The sequence below is a fragment of the Pituophis catenifer genome, unplaced genomic scaffold (genome assembly GCF_029215685.1).
Source record: "Pituophis catenifer annectens isolate HBS135680 unplaced genomic scaffold, rPitCat1.0.hap2 SCAF_4, whole genome shotgun sequence".
In the NCBI taxonomy this organism is placed as follows: domain Eukaryota; kingdom Metazoa; phylum Chordata; class Lepidosauria; order Squamata; family Colubridae; genus Pituophis; species Pituophis catenifer.
The window spans coordinates 36,616,608-36,632,398 of record NW_027256884.1 but is presented as its reverse complement, the minus strand read 5'-3'; the positions used below and the strand labels follow the sequence as shown (position 1 = coordinate 36,632,398).

The 15,791-nt window shown below is 35.0% G+C and overlaps 1 protein-coding gene across 1 annotated transcript; it reads left to right on the top strand.

The window, feature by feature from the left end:
* Positions 1 to 2,356: 2,356 nt before the first annotated feature.
* On the top strand, positions 2,357 to 10,371 carry NMS (neuromedin S). The gene is made up of 10 exons (XM_070943861.1): positions 2,357 to 2,534; positions 3,318 to 3,373; positions 3,649 to 3,699; positions 4,703 to 4,762; positions 4,854 to 4,880; positions 4,969 to 5,022; positions 5,868 to 5,942; positions 7,099 to 7,134; positions 9,595 to 9,658; positions 10,349 to 10,371. Exons 1-10 carry the CDS (start codon positions 2,357 to 2,359, stop codon positions 10,369 to 10,371), a joined length of 624 nt encoding a protein of 207 aa, XP_070799962.1.
* The last annotated feature ends 5,420 nt before the right edge of the window (positions 10,372 to 15,791 follow it).

The following is a 15,791-nucleotide window of genomic DNA, read 5'->3' as shown; positions in this document are numbered from 1 at the left end:
GGCCAAAGTTCAGGCCAGACTTGACTATTTGAAGTACGAAAGGAAAAGGAAAAGTAGCACTGGCTGAAGTTTTACAGGCAGAGGCTAACTATGCTTCACTCAACTTCAATCCTGGACAGTTAGAGAAGGAGAACTTGTATGAGCGTGTCAAGGCCTATGTGGAGGACCAGAACTCCCGCAGCAGGGACAAGGAGGAGAACCTCAACCACCGGCTCTTCGAACAACTCAGATGGCTGATATCGTAAGATCCAAACCACGAGACTCCTCCTTTGGAAGTGGACAACCTACCCTGACAAACCAAGACATACGGGGCAACCAGAGTACTCCATCAGCAGAGTAGGCAGGTACACAAGCAGCTGCAATACACAACCTCAACGTGGAGGCTAAGGAGTTCCTGCCAAACCTTCCAGGCATTCCGAGTGCAGATGTCCGGCCCAATGGAGGTATTCCATTGCCAATTTTGCTATTTAACAAAACAGATACACCATGAGAAAGTCACCATCATGGGACAGATTAATTTTCTGCAGAGATTTAGTATCCTTGCTTACAAAGATAATTTGTTAAATGTTTTATTAAGTTTTATTAGTTATATTTCTGGTCAATAATTGTTGTAAAGTTTTGATTTGATTCTAAAAAAGAAACAATGAAACCAATACATATTTTATTCTGAATGCACTATTTTCAAAACTCAATAACTACTTATTTAATGGATATTATAATTGTTATAGCTACTTTATCACTATTAACAATTGTCATTCTATTTCTTTCCTGTTATTCTAAGCACCTACTTTCACTTTTAACTTTACTATAGTTTAGTATAGAAAATATTTTTACTTCTTTATGCTGTTTTCTAGTTTCTATTTGCATATACATCAATGTGCATTTCCCCAACAAATTGTTGTGCTTATCTAGTAAGCCAATGACAAGAATGATGTATTTTACAATTCAATTGGTATCATTAAACTGTTAGTAATTTAATAAGAGTAACTAAAACTAGCCCAAGAAAATGAGATTTTACATTTCATACCTACCTTGCCCCTCTTAAGGGAGGGGTATCTACAAATCTATTATCATTGAAGTGGCAGGAGAACCTAGAACAGAAGTTTGAATGATAACCTTATTGCATGGGCAAATTAACAAAGAGATAGGCATTACTTGGAATCTACCACATTTTATAAGTAGCATGAAGCATGATTCTTATCTATATGCTACTAAAACTTTACTGTCTGCTTGTCTGTTTGTAACCTTCAGTTAGTATCATAACACAAAAATATTTGAATCAAAGTACCTCAAATCTGCTAACATAAAGAATAGGTACAAAATATGGGATTCCTTACTCATGTGTAATTGAAATTTCAAGGATCTTTACACAGTTGTATTCACAAAGTTCTGGCTGTTGCAGCAACGTCACTGTTAGCCATAGTAATGTAATTGTTATTTCTGACATTCCCTGAAAGCTTTGCACAAAGTCAGTGGGGAAGCTGGCAGAAGTCAGAAGTCACCTCCATCTTCCACTGCTTTTTTGCCCACCCATGGTCATTCTGTTTCTTTAAGTAAGGAATATCTCTGAAGGGATCATCCAACAGATCATGGGTTTTCTAGTTTCATCTAAAGATCAAACTGTTAAAAAAATAGAGTTGTCAAGTTTAATGTAATTTTTAATTTATTTATTAAATTTATATGCTGCCCATTTCACTACTAGGACTCCACATATCCAATTCCATACCAATGGAGTATACCTGTTGAATTACAAATAATAATAGCTTGCTTCCTTTTTGCTTTCTTAACATATGAGCCATGGTGGCGCAGTTGTTAGAATGCAGTACCGCAGGATACTTCTGCTGACTGCCGGCTGACTGCAGTTCGGCAGTTTGATTCTTACCAGCTCAAGGTTGACTTAGCCTTCCATCCTTCCAAGGTCGGTAAAATGAGGACCAGATTGTTGGGGGCAATATGCTGACTGTGTAAACTGCTTAGAGAGGGCTGTAAAGCACTATGAAACGATATATAAGTCTAAGTCTATTAATATAGAAACTGATTTCAGTGTCTGTTGGAAGCATGATTAAGCCTGTATCCAATTGTCCTACTGAGACTGCTTATTTGAGCCACACTATTTCACCATAAAATTTTAGAGGCACTTCCCTTTCTCACCTGGCTATGTCCTAGTCCCCCTCGCTTCTCTGTCCTTTTAAAGGACTTTCATTCTGTGTATAGAGATCTAACTAATTGGTAGACTTGCTGAGAGTTGATGGGGGAAAACTTTGCTTCTTAAATAAAGACACAGCATGAAGCTTAATGAGAAAACGAGGATACTGTGAGGCACTGATTGGTTCATTCTTCAGAGTTGCAAATAAAGATGCCTCTCGAGTTTAGACTAGGCATAGAAAGGTTAGTAGCAACCTGGCTGCTTCATGAACTTGAATTGGTGATACACAAAAATTTGGGTTTGATTTGGTGGATGAAAATGAAACAGTCATTTCCTCCTTTCCCTTTGGTCTTTGTAATCTGCTTTTGCATGGGACAATTCACTTCAGGTAAGAATCATTCTTACTCCATATCTATTAAAGATGTTTGTGTATTGCCCCGACTCTATGAGTGATTTACTGTACAAATTAATACCACTTTGTTTGTGGTTTGTATATAGTATACTTCTTGTTTCTATAAGCTTTACAAGTCAAAGACCTAAAATGGAATTCTTGTTTTAAGAACTTTACCATAAGAGACATAACTCTTGTGCTGAATAAATAAAATACTGATTTTCCTTGACTGATATTTAATAGTTTTAGTGTTTGATTAACAGGCTTTGCATTTCCTTCTTTTCTTTGCACAAATTCAGCGCAAATGAACTTTCAATCTCTGAGCTATCCAAGGTCCTGAATAGAACATGGCAGCCATATCCTTTTCTATGGATAAATTTTTAGATAAAGGTTTTGGTTGAAACAATTCATGAAAATTAATTAATTAAAACCAGATCACAAGTCTTTAAAGTCAATATGCATTCATATGTGAGGATGTATTCCCTTTCTCTTCTTCCTTCTCAGTTACATAATATTGTCTTATTTTTGTATCCCAATTTAAAGGTTTTTGTTCTTTTATAAGTGAGGGTGGGAGTTAATTACAGAATGAACTTTTTAAATGCTAAATTCAAAGTTAAAGTTCTAGGAAAGGAAGTGATATGATTCTCTGATCAGAGGATTTTGTTTGATCTATAATATACAAGTTTTTTCAGGAGTGTATGCATTTTCTTTATGTTAATTGAGATTAAATCAGTCATGTTTTACTATATCAAATGCTTACCTATTATTTCACTTTAACAGGATTTCCTCAGACTTTTGCCAGCTATCTGGATGAATCAAACGTTCCTAAAAATGAGGTACATAATATTTAATATATTTTCCATGTCTCCGCCAGAAAAATAAAAATAATAGTACATCCCTAGAAAATACAAAATCTACTGCAGTTAGAGAAGAAAGGCCAAATACAGTAGTGCTTGCTGTATGCAAATGCATTTAAATAAATGAATTGTTATAGGAGCAAAATATACAAATATGGAGTGCATATGAACTAATGTTAGAACTTGTAAATATCATAATCTTTTGCACAAGTTTTTAATTAGATTAGAAGTTTCTCTTTCTCCTTTTGCTCTAGAGGCTGGCACTATGTTTCAGTCAGTGGACAGAACTCTTTGAACAATCTCAGGTAAAATGTGTAATTAGTTTAGAAGTATAGAGTAATCATCAATGTAAATACATTCAAAAATGTGTACATATTCACCCATATACTATTAATTTTATTTTTCTAAAAACCTCTTTCAAGCAAATAATTCATGTAAATTATTTGTCCTTTTCTAATACTGAAACTTAAGCACTTGTTTTTTCTTAAGCAATTTTCAGTAAAATTGCTGTATTTCACAACCTATCCATACGCATATTAGTTCATATTAACTAACTACACGTTCCAACCTATCTACCATTTGGATATGGGTATATCTAATCAACTAATATTGTTGGAACCACAACTCCACATAAAAGAAACAGTGTGAAAATAACACAACATAAGGAATAATCTAACATTTAGTCTTAGTATCTGATTTTGTGAGTATAAAAAGTAATTTTATATTTAAAAATATTTATTAAAAGTTATTGATTTACTTTCAACTCTTCTTTGACTGTCTTTGGCTACTTTATAGATCATACATCTGTAAAGTGATCTATTGTAAACCTTTATATTCTGATAGTATATGTTTTAACATTCCAGTCTATTTTTATAGTGATCATGCCACAGGTAAGAGACAAATAATTAATGTGTTTCACATTTTAAACTGTTGCTTCATAAAACATTTTTATAATGTTATGTTCATAACTGATGCAATAAAGTATAGAAAATGGCAAATATTTACTAATAAGCAGTTGTGGGAATTATCAAAAATAATATAAATGTTTTGTATTTTACTATGCTTATTAATATATTAATTTAACACTGGTATCACTAAAATTAGTTTAAAAGTTCTTCATATTTTTTTAAAAAAGCTTACATCTATAATAATATATCATGGTCATCCTGAAGAACTCTCCCTTTGATCACTTTGGACAATAATTCTCAAAATTTCTAACTCTCATGGATGGATGATAATATTTCAGGGGAAATTGAAGTCAAATAATATCAACAGCAGAATTATTTTTGAAATACATTTTCCCTCCAGATTTCCAGTGCATTTTTGGATTTCTGTAACTCCATCTTTGACAGCCTGCAGATAGATGAGGTAAGGTGATTGTTCTCCTTGCAAATGGTACCATAATATTTTGTTGTAATAGTTATTATTAATCTAATATGATCATCATTGTCCTTCTTAGGAAAATAATCAGGAATTGTATAAAAGAGTGAGTATTAATTTTTTAAAATAGAATTGATATGCAAAATATTTTAATTGAAACACTATAAGATACTAAAATAGCTCTTTTTATGCAGTTTTTATTTCACTACTCTAGAGCTCAAGACCCAACATATCCACTTAAAACTGGGGTTAGTACTTTAAAATATTCATTTGTTATACATTTTTAACATACAAAAGAGTAGACAAAGGTATGTAAAATAACATACCTCTTCAGTGTATTTATAACTTCTTTAAGCAGCAAGTCAGTAAAGTAAAATGAAAAGGATCTTCCATGGATATTTTCAAAGAGGGTCCAAATAATGCATTTTTCATTATTTTGATGAACTCTTGGTATGCTGTAATTTATATTCTAATTTCAAGATTTAAAAAAAGTCAAAGGATTAGTTTCATGAGCCAAATGGACTACAAACAATGACGTAAATTTCTGTTTATCAAAAGCTTTCTGTAATATAATATGCAAAATACAGTCCCTTGGACCCTGTTCAAAAAGTTATTTAGATTCTCCTTCCTGATGATTCATAATTGTATCTACATACATTCAGTATTATCAGTCACTACTTATATCATTAATATCTGTCAATAATAAAAAGAATAATTTGGCTAGTACAGTGATTACTGTGCTGGTGACAAAACAAGCAATAGACACTGACCTTACGTAAGTTTTCAAGTGGTTCAGCTAAAGGCAGAGAGCAAATGTAGTTTATATAGATAGAAACATAGCATAAACAAGACATCCAGAGTTGAAGTACCGTAATATGCAGCTTCATCCTCAGGTGGGCTCAGATTTATCTGCATGCAACTCTTGTTCCCGGTCAGTATGTCTGTTTCAGACCTCTAAAAGGCTCCAATTTATGGATGGTTACATTAGAAATATTGATGCATCAAACCAGTTAGCTGGTATCTAGATTTTAGATATTACTTATTCTAATATTCTAACATCTAAAGTAGCATTCACAATATCTTTTTGTTATAGTCATTCCCTCTACATCCTTTAATGAGCCTTGCTCCAAAGCTCTCGGACAGAAGAAAGAAAAGATTCCTTAATCCGGTATGCATTCAGATATTCCATATTACTTTGCGTCTTTTAATTTACATTTTAATCTTTTTAAAGTCATTGTGTCAAGTGATCAGCTTGTGAGCAATTACTAAAGAAAAATACTATTCCCCTTCCCTTCTTTTCTCCAATATTTTTCTTTCTTTCTATATTCCATCCTTTCTATCTTATGCAGTCTTTCTCACTTTGCTGTTTATTTAAATTCAGTCACAACAGTAAATGTTATACCTGTTATGAATAGTGGCCAACTCTTAATACTCTTCACAGTTAAGGTTTCAAATCCAAATATTGTCCATATTCTATTCTGTTTGTTGGCACAGGAGCATAATACCCTGTATTATTGTGATATGATGGAGTACTTCTCTAAAGTAAATTGTAATAATTATAAACTGGCAACCAGTTCAATAAATAAAAATGATTAATTATAACTTGTGACTGGATTAAAATTCAGTAAATAATAAAAAGAGGAAGAAAGGGCAAAAGTCCTAGCACAAATAAAAAAATATAAGATATGACTATGTTCAGAGCAAAGGGACGCAGTGTTTCAGTGGCTAAAATGCTGAGCTTGTCAATAGAAAGGTCGGCAGTTCAGCGGTTTGAATCTTTAGTGCCGCGTAATGGGGTGAGCTCCCGTTACTTGTCCCAGCTTCTGCCAACCTAGCAATTCGAAAGCACGTAAAAAATGCAAGTAGAAAAATAGGGACCACCTTTGGTGGGAAGGTAACAGCGTTCTGTGCACCTTTGGCGTTTAGTCATGCTCTATGACCGCAGAGACATCTTCGGACAGTGCTGGCTCTTCGGCTTTGAAACGGAGATGAGCACCGTCCCCTAGATTCAGGAATGACTAGCACATATGTGCGAGGGAAACCTTTACCTTTTACCTTTTATTATGTTCAGGGGCATGTCTGTGTTATTTTGGTTTAAGTGGCCAAAGCATGTTTTCTGTCTGTAACATGGACAAAAAATTATTTACAATAAATTAAAGATGTTTATTATTCTTATTCTGTTTCAAACATTGCCTTTTTTTTTTTTTTGGCTTTTTGAATGCTCTGTTTAATATAGTACAATGGAACAATCTACCAACAACTATTAACAGGATACAAATTGAAGGCATTTAGCTAATGAAATTCACATGCGTTCTCTCCTGCAGGAATTGCAGTTTGCTGCAGCAGAATTCATGAAAAAGGTAATGTTAAAATGCAGTTCTTATTGTTATATATGAATATTATTGCCAATTCCCATACCTTTTGATGGGGATTTGGATTGATTGATTACAATCAGCAAATTAAAGATACAGATGCCAGGAACCACGTTTTGTATTGCATGTGTGAGACCTCTGAATCTTATACCATCTATTATATTTCACAACCCATTGTTATGTCTGCATATACTATGGCCTTGGGCTATTGGATGAAGACTTACAGCTCCAAAATGTTTGTTACCACCTCTACCTTCTCTGAAGAATTTATTTTTAATGTCAGAGGGAAAAATATTAGCTAAATAGGGAGCAATTATATTAAATATTAATTTAGTTTTTGTTCTCATTCTATGTATATATACCTGTGGGTATACATTTATATTATTTACTAGCTGTACCCGGCCACGCGTTGCTGTGGCCCAGTCTTGTGGGTATAAATTTTTTTGACCGAGTGCCAATAATGTCCTTCTGTAGCTCAGGTCACACCTACTTTGCCTCCGTCCCACCAGTCTTTTCACTCGGTCAATTGGATTCAGACCTGAGTTGCCTTTCTCTACTTTTCTTTTTGGACTTTACCATCGCTTAATCAATTGCTTTCTTGGACTTTTACCTATTTGGTGCTTGTATTGGGAGAGCTGCGCGTTGTGGGATTGGCAGAGGCCTCCGTTCAGGCTGCCGTCGGTAAGTTTGCGTTTCTGGGGCTCCGGAGGTTTGTCTTTGGACGCCTCCGAGGATACTTTGCTGCAGGTGTAAGAGCTGGTTTCCCGGCTTGCCGGTATAACCGCCTTCACCTTCACAGCTCTCCGCACCACAGGTGGCATCAGGGTCCCTGCCAAAGGTACGGCATACTCCGTTAGTTGGGACGATGCTTTGCAGCAGTTGACATTTCCCGCCATTTTGCTTGTGGGTTTGGCGGCGGCGCTGAGGGGAAAAGATCCGGCTCGCGCCTGCCATTGTGGTGCTGCGGCGTTAAAGTCCAAAAAGAAACGTAGAGAAAGGCAACTCAGGTCTGAATCCAATCGACCGAGTGAAAAGACTGGTGGGACGGACGCAAAGTAGGCGTGACCTGAGCTACAGAGGGATACGGCACAGCTCAATTCCATTTAACAATGAAATTTCAATTTAACAATGCAATTGGAAACATTGAAATGGAATCGTAAAATTGGAAATTTGGAAATCGGAAATCGAAAACATTGAAATGGAAGCATAAAATATTTAGTATAGCGTGTGTTGCTTTTATGTCCAGCAGCTGGCGCTGTTTTTCAAGAAAGCATGTTTTTACCTGTCACAGGTGTCACATCTATATAATATAGGTATATAAAAACACGTGCATATTCGAATGCAACGTTGTGTCAAAATTTCAAAGCAATCAGTGAAGAACTTATGATTTTGAACAAACGAACATTTATATTTTTATTTATATAGATAGATTAATTAATCAAATCATATAGCCAACAATCTCACCAAAAATGACTCTGAATGGCACACAACAGATAAAAACCACAAATATAAAAATAACAGATGTAAAAAAATGAAATTAAGAAATAAATAGTATAAAAACAAATATTTAAAACCCCAAGCCAAGAAAAGTTAAAGCAAAATCTATAGCTGCAAATGTCCCATTCTTAACATAACCAGACCAGGTCTTGAGGGCCTTCTGGAATATCAAAAGAGAGCTAATCTAATTTCGGAGGGAAGAATATTCAATTAATGTGAACACCATGGCACATCTCCTGGGACCCACAAAATGTAAATCCCTAGCTGATGGTAGCTGCATCATGCTTTCTCTGACTGTTCTAATAAGAGAAGCTGAAGTAACTGGGGAGGGGCAAGTCTGTCAGATAGCCCAGTCCATGCCATGAAGGGCTTTAAAGGTTAAAACAAGCACTCTGAATAGGACCTGAAACCAAACTGGCAACCAATACAATGTGATATGCACTGTTCTATGAGCATACAGAACTGTGACTACTGTGAAGCTATGAATTCCTGAGCCACTTCATAGTCCATTCCTTGGGAACGCAGATTAAAGTCCCCCAGAATCATAAATCTGAGGAATTCCACTGCCAATCCAGAAGTAGAGTCAAAGAGCTCAGATAGGGAAGTTGCTATGCAGCTGGGAGGTTGGTGCAACAGCAACAATGCCAACTGATTCCCAGAGCCCAGCTTAAAGAATGGGAGCTCACAACCAGGGACCTGTGGGGCAGGACCTCTGAAAGCCATAAGAGAATCCCTAATGGCAATCACTGCAGCCATCTGGGCAAATTGCAGAAAGGGCATCTCATTCTGGAAAGAGAAAGGGGGAGAAGGAGGGGGAGGGGGAGGGAGGGAGAGAGAGAGAGAGATGATTTACAACTTCATGCTTCTGTCACACAGTAGAACTGTTTGAGAACTGTTCACTTACATTGAGTTTTGAAGTATTTTATTAAATCTCTCTTATTTATTTTACAGGATGGTTTGGATGATTTAGGACGATCCTTTTTTCTTTTCAGGGTATTAATTTTTCTGTTTCCTTGTAAGAAGAAACTTCATTTTCATTTACAGCCATTTTGTTATAAAATAAAAATGGAGACCATATTTATAGGTTATAACAAATTATATAAACCCGATACAAATGAATTTCTGTTCCCCAAAATTAAAAAGCTAAGATATTATACTAATTAAAAGCTTGATGAGGAATAAAATAGCCTAGTCAAGAAAACCAATTAAATATTTCTGCACATAACAGCAAAATATAATTATGCTTAGTAGTCTCTCCTTTGAAATTGACGGAGGAAAAAGCCAAAACAAGCTATTACATTGTACTAGTTGAATCATAATATGGCACTCTCATTATTTCAGTGGAATAAATGATGTTGAAGTGGGCAGGAAGTATAAAATAGGATGGGGAAGGAGGGATTAATTGAAACATTGGCCCATCTTTCTTACTAATTTGGCAGTTTAATTCTCATTGGCTCAAGATTGACTCAGCCTTCCATCGTTCCAAGGTTGGTAAAATGAGGACCCAAATTGTTGGGGGCAATATGCTGACTGTAAACTGCTTAGAGAGGCTGTAAAGCAACTGTGAAGTGGTATATAAGTCTAAGTGTTATGATATTGCTAATTACCTAGTTCCTAATTTTATTGCAAACTTAGTACAAAGGTTTTTTTTCACTGGTATCTCATAAGGAATACTATCAAGCACCATCTTATTATTCATTTTCAGCCTCGAAATGGAAGAACTGTTGATATAGAAGACAAATAGGCTACTAGAAGGTGATTTTTATTTATGTATAAGAATAGTATTTCTTTATTCATAGAGTAACATACTTTCTGTCCTTGGAAATATTGTCATAAGATGCAGTTTGGAACAAATTGTTATGTGTTTATTTCATCCTTGTAGCATTTTCATGGGCCGTTGTATTTGTCCTGCATGAATCATTTTTAACAGCATCATCTGTAGGATCTATATGTTCATACATATTAAGGCCATTCCTTAATTCATGTTGCTTATGTCTGTCTTATTCATCAGGAAGAGCTGTAGGCACTGCTATACTTCTCTTTGTTTTAGATAACAATGCAACATGCTGCCTTTGTTACACTTCACAACATTCATTCATTCATTCATTCATTCATTCCTCAACAGATAATTCTATATCCATAATCATTTATGTGAGTTGACATTTTGTAATGCGTACTTACTACTGAGTAGCTTTAGTCTGTAGAAAGCAAGGTTTCTAAAACTTCCTATGCCATATTGTAGCTACGAACGCTACATGGAGATGTTATCAGGTCATCAGAAGTTGAGCTCCATTTGAAGGAAGCCCTATTTAATTTATTGGTGTTAATTATTTTTTTTCTTCCTAAAACTAATCATTGGAAATATGGACCGTTTTCAAAAGCAACATAGGTTGACTCTGGCCCAAAGTGGATATAATTTAGGAGTTCTCAATCCATCCTTTATTAGAGATTACTTGTTTGAGCTATAAATTACTTCACATAAAGTATTTATGCCTGGTATATATTAATCCTTATTTTTGTAGTAATGTATCTACTAGAACTGTCATAAAATTAAAGGACTGAACCACTGGTCTCAATCCAAAATAACATTAAGAAATAATATGGTTTGGTTTCAGCTTAGCTTTATGACTCCCAGGCTGATCTCTCCTTCATATGCATGGCACAATCTTGGTATACAAATTAATATTTCATCAGAGATTCCCAAGTAATGATACTTTTGGATATGAAAGTGTGTTTGCATCATATTTTAAGTGCTTATAGTCCTCTAAAGACTGAACATATTTTAAAATGTAATTTTTTTTCAGATTTCTACAGAAGATATATCCAAGTTTGGCTGACTTGCTCCATTACTTTCTATTATGAAAACAGATGTATGTCTATGAATATTAAGAGAGATTGTTCTGTATCAGGTGAAGTCACATACAATAAAATTGCAGCTATTTATTTTGTTTGAAAAATGTGTGTGAGTGCTCAAAGACAATCTTTACAGCTTCTCTTCATTTCCAAATTAATTATAAAGATTTGCATATGACCTATTCAACAAATTACTCAGAACTAAAAATCAAGTTTACAGTTGGTTAACCCGAATAATATGAAATTTAGAAGATAAAAGTGGATATTCGCTGTGTTACAATCCAATTTATCATGCTTGTTCCATTTTAAGTTCTAATTCAATGGCAAAAGCTATCACATTAAAGTAATGAGATTGCTTAAAAGGAAATTTGCATTCTTCTTCAAAGACATTAATTTAGATTGCACAAAAATGCTATTGAATACAAAATAATTACATAGTTTCTTTTTTAATGCAGTCTGTAGATACATACAAGGTGCTTCAGAGCAGATGGGCATGCAAACCTCCTAAATATATGTTAGAATTGTTTGGCTAGAGGTTTAGCTCTTTCTCTCCTCCTGAGGAAATAGATTACTCTAAAAAGAAATAAAGAAAACCAAGCATTTAGGGACATACAGGTAGATAAATCAGGGAAAGATTAAAGCCTGAAAAATTACAAACATATGCTGCTTAGGCTTTAACTGGAAGGGACCTTGGAGGTCTTCTAGTCCAGCCTCCTGCTAAAGCAGGAGAACCTATACCATTTCATCTAAATGACTGTCTAGACCAGGGATGTTAAACTCGCGGCCTGCAGGGGTCATGCGCTGGTCATGCCCATCCTGTTTAGCGAAGGGGAAAAAAGTCAAGGGACAACAACATGACGCGAGTTTGACACCCCTGGTCCATACTCTTTTTAAAAAAATCCAGTGATTTCTGGAGGCAAGCTATTCCACTGGTTAATTGTCCTCACTGTTAGGAAGTTTCTCCTTAATTTCAGGTTGCTTCTTTTTTTGATTAGTTTCCAACCAGTTTCTTGTCCTGCCCTCTAGTGCTTTGGAGAATAATTTGACCCCCTCTTCTTTGTGGCAGCCCCTCAAATACTGGAATACTGCTATCATGTCACCCTTAATTCTTCTTTTCTTTACTAGCCAACCCAAATCCTGCAGCCATTCTTCATATGTTTTAGGCTGACCACATGATGTTGCACATTTGCTATAAATGAATATTTTTTCTTGTAAGACAGAAGATGTTGAAATATGATATTGCAGACTCTGCCAAATTTTATATATATAAGTAGTGTCTTTCTGCCTAGCTTGAAATAATGCAGAGCTGGGACTACATACAGTAGAATAATGAGATTGGAACGGATCTTGGAGATCTTCTAGTCTAATCCTCTGCTCCAGCAGGAGATCCTATTATTCTGGATAAATGGTTGTCCAGTCTCTTGTTGAAAAGCTTCAGTGATGGAGCACCCACAACTTCCAGAGGCAAGCTGTTCCATTGATTAATTGTTCTCACTGCCAGGAAATTTCTTTTCACTTCTAAGTTGGACCATTTTTTAATGATCTTCCACGGTTTACTTCAAAGTACATTTTGTGTAGTACAGAGAAATAAGATAGACTTTGAGGAAAACAAAGTTCATATTTAACACAACATTCTTATATAAGTATGTTTACCTATCTTTTCAGATGTAACTGATTCCTGAAAATATTCACTCTGCCTCAGAGTGAACTTCCTGGAATCTCCAGGATGAGGGAAGATGGGGAATCTTCCCTCATCCTGGAGATTCCAGGAAGTTCACTCTGAGGCCATTAAATATAGGTAGTCCTTGACCTATGACCACAATTGAGCCCAACATTTATGTTGCTAAGTGAAACATTTGTTAAATGAGTTTTGCCCCATTTTATGACCATTCTTGCCACATTTGTTAAGTGAATCATTGCAGTTGTTCAGTTAGTAACACAGTTGTTAAGTGATTTTGGCTTCCCCATTGACTTTGCTTGTCAGAAGATTATAAAAAGTGATCACAAAACCTTAAGACACTGCAACCGTCATGAATCAGTTGCCAAACTTCTGAATTTTAATGGTGACCAAGTGGATGCTGCAACAGTCATAAGTGTAGAAAATGGTCATGTCACTTTTTTCAGTGCCATTGTAACTTTGAACAGTCACTAAATGAACTCTTGTATCTTGAGGTCTACGTGTAGACGGAACTTCAACCTTTTTTTCAGTCTTGTGTGGCTGCAGGCTGATATTGACAACAAGGTGACATGTGTTTAAATTTCAATGGCTGGAAAAAGTATTCTGTTTAAAGTGCATTTGGCTAGGAAGTACAATTTTAGGTTAATCAAAGAACAACATTTTTAAAAAAAATACTAAAAATGAAAAATAAAATTTAGCACGAGTATCAAATGTTATATTAGTTTCTACTGATAGGTCACAAAAAGTTTTGGAAGTTCCAGAATTTACTTGCAAGAAACGTCAAGCTAGGTAAGCCATACCCTGAATATACAATGCATAGATTTCAAAGGCAAATGCTTCTAATGCAATCCTAACCACTTAACAAAATAAGAATGCAAGTTATAGGTGATAAAACCAAACTCAATTAATTTTATCTCTCTCCCCACTATATACACTGAAGTTGTATAGATATACATACAGCTGTTTCAACTCCTTCTCTTAGGATGGCGCTATAGGGCATTGTATGCCAAGATTAGACACAGGGACAGTTTCTTCCCTCATGCCATCACTGCTGAACACCTAATTCTTGCAGCTGACAAAATACAGTGGCTATTAAGTTTTTGGTCTAATGTATATGCAATATTAACACATAGGGTGTGGCTGCAGTATTATTTATTCCTTTTATTGCTTGTATTATATTTCTTGTATTATATTCTGTTGTTTTGCAAGTATACTGAATGCTTCTGTATCAGAGACAAATTCTTTGTGTGTCTAACCACACTTGGCCAAATAAATAAAGTATAAAGTAAAGTTTAAACCTTAAATACTGTATATTTGGGAACAACTATATGTCATTGGAGTGAACTCACATGGTTAAAATTGTATTAGGAATCTAACATATTTATACTAGAATTAATTTCCAAACTATGACAACTGTGCCATCAAATGTTACTTGTTCATTAATATTCTGAAAGCACTCAATATCTATAGAATACATTTACACAGTTACCATCAACCCAACGTTACTAAAATAATTTGAGGAAGATCAAGCAATTATGAGATGCTTCCATTTACTTTTAATACCTGATTCAACATTCATCTCTTCACTTCTGCATGTTTGCTCATAGACTGATAGATGCAGCTAATTCTAGCTCAATGACGGATCTGGAATTAGGAAGCTGCCTTATTTTGTCGAAGTTCACTTAGTACCAAGCCATGGTTTGTTTTTAAAAAATACAGGATGGACTCATACAACAAACCTAACCAGAACCAAGCAAACCACATTATGGATTAGCACAATTTGAAATTATTAATCCATCTAGACCAGCATTGTTGATAACTTATCAATGGGTCCCAGAGATCCAACTTGGGAACTTTGCCACAAAAAGCATGTTCTCTGCTTTTGAGTTATAAACCTTTTTGGACACATTTATGTATCTCAAATGCAAGTGAGATACATTTTTAATTATGAAATCATTACATAAAGGGATTGTATTAGATAAAACCAACAGTCAAAAAGAATTTTTATCAATTCAATGACAAACACGTCTGAGGTGAGGAACTCATCTAAAGATACATGAAGTAGAAGCTAACTAGTTCCCAACATCATAAAAATTAAGACTATGAATGCAAGAATGTAATTCAGTTCTATTTCACAATCATAATCTTTAATGCAAGTAAATAAATTTAAAGTGATGATCTGGAGGCAAAATTTTGATGAATATCAAAATGGTTTTGCCAATACCAATCATTTTACTTACTGTTGAAAAAACAGGAAAAAAACCACTTAAGTTGTGAGTTTGAAGAATTACATATCTGAAGAGTGTCAACCTGAGGATAGCCAGGTTAACATAAGACATCATCTATGCTTTCTGCAATAAGATTCCCACAACACTATAAATGATGATCACTAATATTTAGTCTATGGAAATAGAAAGGTATGTGCCACTAGTTCTCTGCCCCATTCAGGAATAAAAGCCATTTATATTAGAGCTAGGTGGACATTGTTCCTCTTTTGAGGACTGTGTGTCCTATATATAATTGGGGGATAACCAGTGGAAACTGCTACAAACGGAACCAATTTCCAATCTTTTCCTTTTAGCAGAGTCTGTTCTTGCAAGATAAAATGTAGAATGTT